Raw genomic sequence first — 13,083 nt, 5'->3', positions numbered from 1 at the left:
CATTTCACTCTCATAAAAAAGAAATAACGGAGCTCCTGCTTGGGTAATAAAAGCAAACAGAAAACATCAGTGTGAACTGGCTAACCTTCCTGTTCCCAGTCTCTGCTTACCCTGTACGAACATGCACATGGACAACCGGAAAGCTCCAAAGCTCCTATCCTTCCAGGAGGAGGAAAGCAATGTAAAGTCTTGCTACAATGCAACTTCATAGCTTGTCCAGAAACAGTCTCCTGTGACCAACAGCTTACATCGGCAGTGGGAATTGGTTAAGTCAGAATTCATTCACTCTCAAAAATTATTTTTTTCTACGGGTCTCAGACAACACTAGTAGACAGCTTTACTAGGACAGCTGGCAATTACTTCATACAAATGGACAACCAACTTGTTAAAACTGGCACAAAGAGGACATTAGTCAACATCTTTATATTCCTACGTGTACAACACTTCAGGAGAATGCACTGCACCAAATATCAACAGAACAAAAGTTAAATACTTCTACTTTTAATTTAATTTCCTGGAAATGACTGATATGGAACACACTGGAAGGAATTCTACAAAAAGGAAACCACTTACATAGCAAGAAGCATGTATTTAATTAAATGCTTTGCAAAGATACATGAATAAAGCTATGTGCATGACTTTCTTTAGGGATGGCCCCAGCTGTTTATTTTTTTTTTTAAAGGAACAAACAAAAAACTTGGAGAGCACAGATGCAATAAAGAAACAAAAAAAAAAACTAAGTATGTTTGTACCCACATACTTTACAAAATAAAGCATGTTAATGGTACGAAACATTCTATATACTGTATGACCAACAAATAAATGCACTGTAACATTGTTCTCTCAAACACCATACGCCTAACAGCTAAGCTCTGAAAATGACATTGACAGTAGGCATCTTTATTTCATCAGCCTTCTACAGAGTCATTTAGCACCATCACTTTTTTTTTTGTTGTTTTTGCCCTGCCTATCTCCTTTCTTGAAATAACAACAGAAGCATAGCACCTTTTAAATCTAAAATAAAAACAGGAATATTAAATGCATCCCAACTTCCAGAGATGAGGTAGCTCATGCTAAGAAATGATGGAACTTTCTTGCCTTGACAACTCAAGGCCAATAAGTCAAATTACTGGTGATGCATGTCTGGATGTCAGCTAAAACTAATGAATTTCTAAACTTTTATTTCTCTTTATTAGCAATTGGTCTGGTATACATGTGAATGATTTGCAACATACATAAATTGGCACTGTATATAAGACATCTGTATAATTTGATATGTAATGGCTTCTTAGATGGGTAAGTATTGGAAAATCAACAAGTATTTGGTTTAAGATGTGCTTTGAAGGTTAAGGGTAATTTAATAGAATTACACAGATACATTTGTGAAAAGTGAAGTCTGGCCTTAAAATTTAAGATATGGGACACCCCTACCCAAAACTCATATTTACCCCAGTAGTATTTTTAACTCATAAATTAATCATGGCTATGAAATACTCTTCTGAGCAGACTATTACATAGGAAAGTGCAGGAAAGACAATGCCAAATTAAGATTATCTTGTCTGAAGATATTTTCTTCTACAAAAGACATGGATTTCTCTTAATGACTATCATACTGGCAACCACAGGAAGACAAACTGGGCTTGAGGGAGTAGCTATGATTGAAATATAGCCAACAGTTTACAAAAGCGCTCTACTTTTCTGTTATTCAGTATGCATCCAAGCAAAAGAGATAATCCTTAGAGCTTTACATAGTCCCAAATTACAAGTATCTATTTTGGATATCTGTAAATTTCAAAATAATTTGAAACAAAAGCAAGGAAAAAGATTCATATTACTTTTAAAAGGTGGTCATCAATCCTCTTAAAATCATACTGTTGTACTAAAAAGTTGGTTTCAATCATTTAAAACAAAAGGTTTGTAAGTAAAATAAATATTCAAAAGGAGGCCGGGCATTTAAAAAGAACCATATATACAATGCTGATCCAATATCAGCCATTACTTCAAGAGTCTCAGGATTAACTTCAATCAGTCTAAGTCCATGTGTTTAATTGCTGCTGTTGCTGGGTAGTGTGTTAATTTCCCCCCTTCCTCTTACACAAAGCAAACCGGCCCAATTTCAATTCCAAATTCCTGGTCGGTACTGCCAATGTCCACCGGTGCAATATCTATGATAGGTAAGCGTGCCACATTCTGTGTTCTGTACTCAAAGACAGTCTTGCCAATGTTCCCATTACGTTTCTGGAGGGAAAAAAAAAAAAAAAAGGAAAAGAAAAGAAAAACTTAGGCCAGAGCTCATGTCAGAAACAGCCTGAATTCCAGCTGGTGAGTCAGTTTTCTGATAGTTCAGAAGGATCTCATTGTATCTTCACTGAGCAACAGACCCCTGCCTGTACTGCACCTTGGTTGTTTTAAAACGTATATACCTTGCTTTCACACTGATGAACAGACCCATCAGATTGACACAGAAGGATTTGCCCCTTGAACTGGACTGAGTTGCCTTTATGTTACGAAATTCTTCTCTATGTGTAAATACATGCCTGGGCTCACACTCATATTCTTGGGCTATATGAGAGTACTCTAATTATGTCAAGTGCAATACTAATTTTAGAAATATTTTGCCAGTATCTTGGACTTGGCTTAGAATGCCAATGAACATGAAAAAAAATGACTACTTGCTGGTTTTTACGGCCACTAAGAATTTTTGGGGGGAACATTTTCCTTTCCAACCCAGTCAGTCACAGCACCAATGAGTTTTCACCAGTGTATTGCTGTAATAATCTTACCCATCTGGCAGATAAATGCTTGAGGTTACCTGACTTCTTTGTGTGATTCCACACAGAGGTACACTGATACTGGAAAACGCAAAATGGCAAGATACCTATCTCAGTATGCTCACTACTAACTAGGAATTTGTAAATATCCTCTAAATAGTGTAGACTTCTACTATATGAAGCTAGAACTGTAGTAAAATAACTATTTGATCAGTTACTTCTAAAATTCATGGTCAAATTCTGCAGCATTTTAATTTCCCCATTCTATGGATTTTTTTCTAAATCAAGGAAGAACTGAATCTGTTAGAAGACACAAGTCCTTCTTCTCCATAAAAGATGACAAAAAACCCAAACTTACAGAACAGCTGTCATGCAGAACGGTGTATCTGAATCGGCTGTTTCCCTCTGCTTTGATCTCCAGGTCATTGGCCCCTTTCAGAATTACAGCTTTTTTCAGGTTCTTAGTCTGGTCATCCATGTACCCAACGCTGTTTTTACAAAGGTATGTGATATTCTGGGAAGCTTCTTTTGATAGGAGGCGCAGGAATGTCATCTGAGTGACAGCTGTATCCCCGTACACAAACTGTGAAGATATACAAACCAATCAACATGTATTATATGAAAATTCATTAGGAGTTAATGAATCTTAGAAACATTGTCACTACCATAACTCTTTCCAGACATGACTAGCAGAACGCCTAATTACACAAAATCTAAGAATGTTTTTTTTTTGTAATTTGCTGCCAGTTGAGGTTAAAAAGGTAGACATCTTGTAACAGGGATCATTTTAGAGAATTTCGACCGTAAAGCTCTGCAGTTGAAGAACTGAAAGGCTCCACAGATACACCAAGTTTTGGAATGCATTCTGCCTTCTTCATAAAGGGATTCAGTAGGAGCTAAACTTATTTACGAAATAATGCGTTAGAGCAACCACAAGCTAGATAAGAAATGTTAAGCACAGAAAACCCTGTTATAGAGTGCCTGCTATATTGCAGCTTTAGCAGCTTGTTTTCTACTGGCTCTGTACTGTATTTAGAAGCATCACAAGCAGTCAGAAAATTTGACTGTATAAAAATATAGATAGATTTGCATATGGACTTTATCAAATAATTAACTTAGACAGCACTTTGAAAAATATTTCACATGTGCCACTGTTTTTATAAAAAAATAGAGGCAATTTTTCTATCAATAACAAAAAAAGTAAAATCCCTGAGATATTTTCCCTATCTGTGTAGGTTTCATTTTGTTGGTGAATCACCGGGGGAGGGGGGAGGGGGGAGGGAAAAAAAAAAAAAAAAAAAGTATTCACTACTTTCTATCTCTCTATACTGGTGAATGACTAAAAACATATAGATTTCTTTGAAACTGGTGAAGAATAAAGAAAATACTATGCACTCACATTGTCATTTTTTACAAAATTTATTATCTCTGTTTAGCAATCTTGGAAATATTTATTATTTAAAATCTGCAAGGAGTGCATATGACTCTTACACAGATCATATTGTTAGTTATCAAATCTGAGAGTGTTTTCCAAAAATGAAATATTCTTCTATAGTATTCCCGAAGATAATTTCTTCTTCCAAAGGGCATCTGACTTACAAAAACCCTAGGTGTAGCTCTGTAGGCAGCTAAATGTCAACTGGGACATCTTGGGTAATAGCAAATTCTCCTGAATTTAGTAATAAGTGAAAGCATCTCAATAAAAGCAATCAATATTACATCTGTTCTCAATTGTTGAACTTCTGAACTGTCATCAGGAATCCAACTGATAACAGCACTATTATTTTTACAAAACAACACTTATTTTCAAGATATTTACTTCCTATGAAACAACTGAAAATATTTTATGTGCTTTTGGATTTAATGAACTAGGAATAAAAATGGCTTTTTTTTCTTAATTAATTACATACTTTGCATAGCATAAGTAGCATTTAATTGTTAATGGCATTTAAAATTGCATGCAATTGTTAAATAATTATATACTCTGCATAGGATAAACTTCTGTTATTTGTCAGGATCATTAAGCCTACTTTTAGATGTTACCACAGAGGGAAAACCCGACAGAAAGCTATGAGTGGAATTTTTGTCTGTACGGAACCTTCTGACAGATAGGATAACAATCATACTCTTTTAAAAAAATTGATTACCTGAGAGGTTTTATAAAGTAAGGTTTGTATTTTTTAGCAGTAAAGAGCTTTCTAAAGAAAACGGTATAATACGATTAAAACAGTAGCGATTTAAATCATATATTAGGGTAAAAGTACACTTTTTAAGGACAAGGATAGTGAGTTACTCAAGTTGACTGCTAGAGAAGTTGAAGTTTTGGGGATGAAGAGGAAAAAAAAAAAAATCTCTTCTACCAATATGCTACACTTATAGCCAATCCTGCTTTAGATGCACTTGCATTGTTTCTCCCAGCTCCTTCCTATAATTACTATACGACAACGACCAATTGAACATCATAAGCCAGTCAATCAATAGTTATAATGTTCCAACTGTAGCAGAATCTGCTCAGAACAGCAGATGAAGTTCTAAAACAGAAGGAAACAAATTTCATAGACGCTGATCCTTGGCATTAAATATATTTAGTTACCTGTGATCCTCTGTTCATATCAAGGCCATACCAAACAGGCTTTACATCAGATGACCTGCTGGCCCACCACGTTTTACGTGGTATAGTAGACGGGTTTGCAGAAATACAGGTCTCTCCGGTTTCCATGTTGCAATATACTTTTATAGCATCTTCAACACATCCCTGGTTAGGATCAATCCAATATTCACCTGCAAAGAACATAAAACGTCATTCTGTTACATTATTAAGATTCTTGATATAGCCAGGGAGATATAAGCAAAAGTATGTCACGACAGAACAAAACACAAGGAAAATAGGCATGTGTTTCACATAATCCTACGCATGTTTTGATGTGAGCATCAGGTATACACACTATAAAGTCACTGCAAGATACAAGCTGATCAGTATTTCAAATTTTTCAAACTAGGGAATGCAGACTTGAAGGTTGTTTAAGGTTAAGGTTGCTTAAATCCACTGCAAAGCTTCTGGACACTCCAAGAAGATAAAGCACACGCAATAGCTAGAAGATAGCTTTCCCTACAGATGAGAAACCAATGGCAGCCTCTCCTAATGTTGATGTTGGAGGCAAAGTTTCAGAAAACAGGGGAAAAAAGTTGGTAAAGGCCTGCTGCAAATTATCTCTACCTTACAGTCTGTTCTGATGTATCACTGGTAATCCATATAAATTAGGGAAAGTCCTACATGACACATTAATGCATTACTGCCTACAAATTGCCACTATGGAGCAGCAGCAGATAATTCTGGATGCACAGTACTCACATGTAATGCTTTGAGCTAATAGCAATCAAGCAACTATTCACAACTGATGTACCAACCTAGCTGTCATCATGTAAGTGGTACTCCACGGCTAAAACTCTTTCAGAAGTAGTGTTCCATGGAGGTATAAAATAGCTCAGATTTTAAAAGACATTTGAATAAATACTGAATAAATGAATACAGGATATATTAGAATAGATACGTAATTGGCAAGAAGACGTTTTCAAGCTCCTAGTGTGAATGTCAATTTTTATATCAATATCAATTTCTATATCTATATTACACATTTTTTCCAATGACCAAGTATCCACTGTAAATAAGACAGAATCACACAACATATATAGGAGATAGAGCGTGTTTATACACACCACTCTTTTTAGATGGGTGGCACAGCTTCAGGTCATCACAAGTCCGTGCTGGGTGTTTCTTTGAACCATCCGGGCTGCGCATAGTTTCAATCTGGCTGCTCAGTGACTTCAGTGTGGCATGGACTCCTGGGTCTGTTTTATTATGGTCATCTGGGGCTGCTTCGTCTTCAGTAAACTCCGGTAGCGGATCTGCCATAGCATCATCATAGTGTCCCATAATGTCACCAATGGCAGCAGTGAGATGGCCTGGAGGTCCTGGAGGGCCAGGAGGGCCAGGATCACCTGGTGGACCCTAAGGTTAAAAAAAAATTAAAATAAAATAAAATTTTTAAAAAGGCAATAAGAGGCACAGCAGAGTAAATACTATGCAAAATGATAGCAAAGTCAGCCATTAAAAAAACAATTTCACGGTCAGTCACCCTAATACATAGGGAAAATATAAAAAATTCACATCTTCAGGAATGGGGTAAGAGATTAGAATTACATGCGAGGTATTCTCTCTGCTTAATGCCCTCTCTGCCTCTCTTTTCCTACTCCTAATTTCAGACTTAACAGCTGGAAAAAGGCATCAAGGAATGGCTGCCTCATTCTATTTTTTAATGCCATATGTCCCTCTGTTCAAATCCCTGCCTAATAACTTTATTACTTAAATTTTCCAACAGCTGTAAGTGATTTTTAGAGCTATCTAAAATTTCTGCTTCCCCTGAGCCACCTGAGGCACTTTTTCAATTAGTAAAGCCTGGATGGAAAATTTGGCGCTAGAAATATCTTTACATTTACCCTGCACAGTGCTGAGCTTTCTGGCCACAGGTATGCGAGACAGAAATCTACATCATCCTCACTTGGCAGAGCAGGTGTTTCCCTAAGTCTGTTTTCCTAAATCATGGGTTGTGAGGTCCTTCTGCCAACCTGAATTGTGACACCTGGGAGGTAACTGAGTCTTGAGACAGGATGTATCCGTTAATAACCACATCTCCACCTCCAGACTCTGCCAGCTCTTCTTTGGCAGCAGAAAGTCTGTAACATAACTTCATTGTAACTTTGGTTCATCAGATGGTACATCAGAATGTGGTATTTCCTTTGAGAGTACTTACTTCAGAATTCACAATTACTGCTCCAAATATTGACTACAGAGCACAAACTCAAACTAATACATGCTGCATCTGACAAATGAAATCTTAACTTTTATTTCTTGCTTTGTGGTTCCTATTTATAGTTGCAGCAAGCCACCATGGAAAGTAAAACTGAAGTTACTGGCATGCAACATTTCTTGTACTGTTTCATGACACAGATGAAGTATCTGGATATACATTATATTCTTATGCCCTACCACAGACTATTCATTCAAGTTTTGGTGCCTTTGCAGAAACTGCCTTCAGTGTCTTGCTCTTTTATTCCACCTTTTCCACTTCCCCAAAGTATGCAATACCAGTCTTTTAATTCTTCACGTGATCATCTGGATCACCCTTTTCTCAAATTCCACTAATTTTCTAACTTCTCTTACTTGGGATAGCATGACTCATGCTTGGGGCATTTAGCAAAGGTTCAGGACCTTTTCCAAAATGATCAAACTATTTTTCATTAGTTGCAAATCAGCTCATGGTTGATGTCTGCAAACCTGACATCAAGCTGAAGGTCAGCTGAGCTGAATGTTAGAGTTTGGCCGATTCGTTTGGACAGAAGGATTTTCTTAACACAAGGCATGACAGAGAATACTGCTGGCAGTCAGTCACATGGCTGTTCTAATTCAGTGCCACCTTTGTCATCTACTGACTTTGAACTACTGCTGGTTCCAGATACACCAACTGACCAATACTTAGGCCTGAGGTTTTAGGACTCAACTTGCCAAATAACCACGCTGAACTGCAGATCCAGAAGGATCCAGTGAGCTAACTGCAGAAGTAACCCCTGGTTGGCCTATGGTGAGCATAGGTGGATGAGACTGGGATCGTCACAAGTCCAGAAGATGAAAATTAGTAAGAAATGAGCCCTTTCAATACACAGTTACCCTTACCATTTGTCTTGAGCTCATGAATGTTTGAGAAAGTGATGTAACGGACCGCAAAAAATCTCATTATTTGAATCCTTTTCCTTCATCAACTTACCTCAGGTCCAGCTTCTCCGACACTTCCTCTAACACCAGGAGGCCCAATTGGCCCAAGTGGACCAGGACTTCCATCTTTGCCAGAAGGACCAACTGGACCTGGAGGACCCTAGAAAATACAAGAGAAAGAAGGAATGCATTTTAGCATCTAACAATAGTTACACAAAACAGCCCTTTACAAGTAATATTTTTTTCAGGAAGCAATCCATTTATTTGTGTCTATTACCACACTTTTAAACATAACCCTTTTTCCTTCTTCTCTAGAAGAAATAATGCAGTTTCAATCCTGCTGTTCTGAAGTCAGTCACCTCAACCAATATACTTTGAATCAGCTGTATATTTTTTTCCTAAACCATTTAAGCAGGTTCAGCTCCAGGTGCTACGCAGGCTGGAGCAGCTACTGTATGCCTACACGTATAGGGTCTTGGGAACATCCAAGGGAGTCATACTTCTCCGTTACTTTTGGGTGAATGACATTCACGGGGGTATGAAAAGCAGAGCAGCAATTAGCAGAGCCACCACATATATGGCTTATAGCTGCAGTTGTTCTGAACGGACCTTTTTATCTAGCTATAAACTACACTTATGTCAAAGCTTTACTATATTAAACAAGGTAACGCCTCTCAGCAAAAAGTAGTAGGGTAATCAGAGTGAAGCAGAAATAAAAATCTGATTATGAAAAAAAAAAAAAAAAAGCAAGAAAAACCTAAAACCTGAAACATTATACTCACCCGAGGACCAAACGGGCCTGGAATGCCAGGACTTCCCTGTTCACCAATAGGACCCTAAACAGAAGAAATTATCATGTCACTGTGCCATTTAAAGCATATTCTTTTACTTTTAAAGAACTGGTGTGTGATATATACAATTCTGTATGAATAGGATTATAATATACATAAACAACGGGTAGTACCTTTCCCTCTTATGATTAATTTTCATTCTGTTGCTCTCTTTTTCTCACAAATAGAGTAACAACTGTAATCACAGTTTAGATTAATAGAATTTACTGGTCCTTAGATATATATATATAAAGTTGTTTCTGCAGAAAAGCCTTGCTTTCATGACATTTAGAATCAGATTGACTTACAAAAGAGTAACTGCCAGCGCTGTTATAAAGTGCAAAAATGCTTTGGATGTTGGGCTTTTTTTGCTGACACTTCCTGCATGTTGAAACTTCCAGCTCTTGCACAGGATCAGTGAACAAATGTAAAGAAATTAAGTTTTCCATGGCATTTCCATTTAATTGCCACTGAACTCACAAAGTTTTTGCAAATATTAGCAAGAGATGCTATCACAGTCCTCACAGGATTTTGCATTTGATTGCTCAACTGTAAAGAGCTCAAACACTGGCAAAAAGCAGTTTACACGCTAATGTGCTTATCTGAAACTATCAACTTTTGTTATCATCTTGTGCTGACAGATCATAGACTGTCAGTGATCGGTCACTGCAGGACTGGCACAGATGGAACAAGAGTAGGAGAAACACATATCTTGCAAAGCACAGGCTTATCTCATCATGCAACAGCAACGTAAAATTGCTTTACAAATATTAGCAAGTATAGATGGCCAGGCTGCTCAAAAACACCATGTGGGAAAAAAAAAATACTCATATTTGCTTTTTTTTCCATTTTAAACAACTATGTTCCCAATACATTATTGAACTATGAAGGAAATAAAATCATAGTAAAACCAGAACAACTTACAGGAGGACCAGGCAGACCTTGAAGCCCAGTGAAACCTCTGTGTCCTTTCTGGCCCCTATCCCCTCGATCTCCATTGTCACCTTTGTCACCACGAGGTCCTTGGGGGCCCTGTAAATATCAATGACAAATGTAAAATTCTAAACTGGAAAAAAAAAAAAAAAAAAAACCAACAACCTCAAAAGCCCCTCATCTGCTTTTAGACACTGCATTCAGACCTTCTTCACTGGCTAGAAAAATGGTGATGCTGGGGCAGCTCCAAGAATCTTAATTTTTTTTACCAAAGAATAAGTAAATAATTACAGAGAAATGTGTTGTGCTTAATTATACTTGTGGTAAATTTAGTCTATTTAGCTTCATAATACAGTCAAAGAAATCTTGTAATAATGATACTAAATAACTCACATACAATTTTTTAAGGTTGAGAAATTTGCCTTACTGGATATGGCAAATGATTTTCAGAGATGAGATTGAAATATTGTGGATCTCTCAGACTCATAATGGTAAAACATATTTTCAGTATGAAATCCTCCATGTTGCATCTTTACTTCTCACAGCTCCTTTCACCTTCACTACGATTAAAGTACAACCGGAGTTACATTCCCTAACTACAGACAACAACATTCTGGCTCCCCAGTACAAATAGCTTGATTCTATTACTGTCACAATTTAAGTCAGGGTACTTTTGATAGTTTCTAACTTTTCATACTAATTCAACAATCACTGGAAAAAAATGGCTTCTGCTTTCAATTCTATATTTCTCAGCCCAAATTGCACGCTAAATTTCTCATAGCCAGGTTCCAAATAGTTTATCAATGGCATCATTATCACTAACTACTCAATAAACTTTTCCTGTCTCTCATATGACATCTGCTTAGGGACATGACAACATTCTTTTCAATTTCCCAAGTTTGCTATTAATTTTTTTTCCAAGCTTGGACTGTAAAAGAGTTATGTAACACAAAAATATGGGGTTTGTTTGTTTTTCCATTTGGACTGAAGTCAGAATCTCGTGAGTTGAATTAAGGCAATTTCTTGGGAACAGGTAATTTTGTTATATTTCTGCCGTTTTTATTTATAAATGTGCCTTTTTGTTTAGTATTCATTTCTTTTCCCCTTGTTTGAATTGTCAAACACATACTCCAGCCATTTGCTAACTCAAGTCCTACCACCATCCGGACAGCAACACACTCCAAATAAAGAGGCTTCCAAGGTATTTGTTATTTCTCTGCAAAGTATTTTTAAAGAAAGTGTAGAAATACTAGTGTATCCAATAGATTTATACAGCTTTGCAGATCAGAAGACTAACTGCATCCGCTTGCAGTCAGAACACTAAAAGTTGAAGAGCCCTGTTTAGCATTCTATTTTGGGCTCTGGTTCTCCTACACTTTCCTGTAAAAATATCTCAGATAAAACTACAGTGACCATGGAGAACTTACAGGCAAACCTCTTTTTCCTGCACGACCTGGGGGACCCATTGGACCTCGAGAACCCTACAAAGATTGCATACAGAAGATAAGTGAAGCAATGCACAAAAGTATGCACAACAGTTTTTTGATAAACAAAGTATTAAAAAAAAAAAAAAAAAAAAAAAAAGTGTGTCACTTACAGTTTCTCCTCTTTGACCTGCATCTCCTGGAGGGCCAACAGGACCTGGAGTTCCTGGACCCCCTGGGGAACCTGGTAAGCCTGCAGGGCCAGGTTCACCACGATCACCCTGCAAAACGTAATTTCAACATTATTTATCTAAAGAGGACTGGACTAGACCAAAGCAACAGGACAGGACTCTAGCATTTCTAATCTATTTTCTAGCAATTACAAAGATATTCCTTCTTTGGGAACTCAAGCCTGAGTTTGCAGAGGCAGGTGTTCTTAGGACACTTTCAGAACAAGTTCTCCATTCAAGTTAACTGAACGAAGAGAAGATCTACAATAATTCAATAATAAAATTGAGATTTCCAGAAGTGACTTAAGAAAACAATATATTCTTACACGTTCCCCAACAGCTCCATCTCGTCCAGGAGTACCATCATTACCAGCAGGTCCCTAGAATTACGGAACAAAAACAGAGCTATTGATTAGCTCTTAATCTTGCATTTTTATAATAAGAGCTAGAAAGTTGTTCTCTACCTCTAATTTCAAATCAAGGAGAACAACCACTAGATTGCCTTTTCTTGCATGTTATGAGGCTCTAATACTTACTTCAGGACCCGCTTCACCTACAGGTCCAGTGGCACCTGACTGACCAATAGGTCCTGGAGGACCTTTATCACCAGGTGGCCCCGTAGGGCCTTGTTTTCCTGGTGTACCCTAAAAAAGACAAGAAATATATTAAAATTTTAACCACAAAACAAAGCAGCACCAAATCTGCTCCCTGCAAAACACTACTTCTTAATCCAGTCTCGAGTACCATCAACATTTGTTACTTCAAAAAGCTAACAATTAAAGACAATGTTCTTACAGATTTTGAATATATATTTAATATACTGCATATTTTAAGCAGTTTAATTGTGTTAGTTGCTTTTGAATAGACTTTTATTGACTAAAAGCTGCACTTGAGGTTAGACTACCTAGTAGCACTGCCTTAAGCATGCACTCCCTTGACAGCCAATATATCTGATGGTATTATCTGCAATAGGTAAGGTCTTTTTGATTCTGGAAAAATGTACTGCACTGAAATCAGTAACACAACTTCCACACCCCCCCCCCCCCCCATCTCAACATCAACAAGTCTTGTTAGTCTGGAATAATTTCTGGACAACTTTAACTATAAATTGACTTTATGGATCCA

General features: G+C 37.2%; 1 protein-coding gene across 1 annotated transcript in view; it reads right to left on the bottom strand.

Annotated features, from left to right (window-relative positions):
* Positions 1-481: 481 nt before the first annotated feature.
* COL5A2 (collagen type V alpha 2 chain) overlaps positions 482-13,083 on the bottom strand; it is a 109,244-nt gene continuing 96,642 nt past the window's right edge. Inside the window, exons 44-54 of the mRNA XM_086750847.1 lie at positions 12,495-12,602; positions 12,285-12,338; positions 11,902-12,009; positions 11,732-11,785; positions 10,296-10,403; positions 9,324-9,377; positions 8,594-8,701; positions 6,489-6,780; positions 5,365-5,552; positions 3,130-3,354; positions 482-2,238 (exon numbers count right to left, since the gene is read on the bottom strand). Coding sequence (XP_086606973.1) covers positions 2,092-2,238; positions 3,130-3,354; positions 5,365-5,552; positions 6,489-6,780; positions 8,594-8,701; positions 9,324-9,377; positions 10,296-10,403; positions 11,732-11,785; positions 11,902-12,009; positions 12,285-12,338; positions 12,495-12,602 — 1,446 coding nt within the window. The 3' untranslated portion in view covers positions 482-2,091. The remainder of the gene's footprint in view (positions 2,239-3,129; positions 3,355-5,364; positions 5,553-6,488; positions 6,781-8,593; positions 8,702-9,323; positions 9,378-10,295; positions 10,404-11,731; positions 11,786-11,901; positions 12,010-12,284; positions 12,339-12,494; positions 12,603-13,083) is intronic.

This window comes from Chlamydotis macqueenii, chromosome 6 (assembly GCF_036417535.1).
Source record: "Chlamydotis macqueenii isolate bChlMac1 chromosome 6, bChlMac1.mat, whole genome shotgun sequence".
NCBI lineage: Eukaryota > Metazoa > Chordata > Aves > Otidiformes > Otididae > Chlamydotis > Chlamydotis macqueenii.
This window is presented reverse-complemented; position numbering and strand designations above follow the sequence as displayed.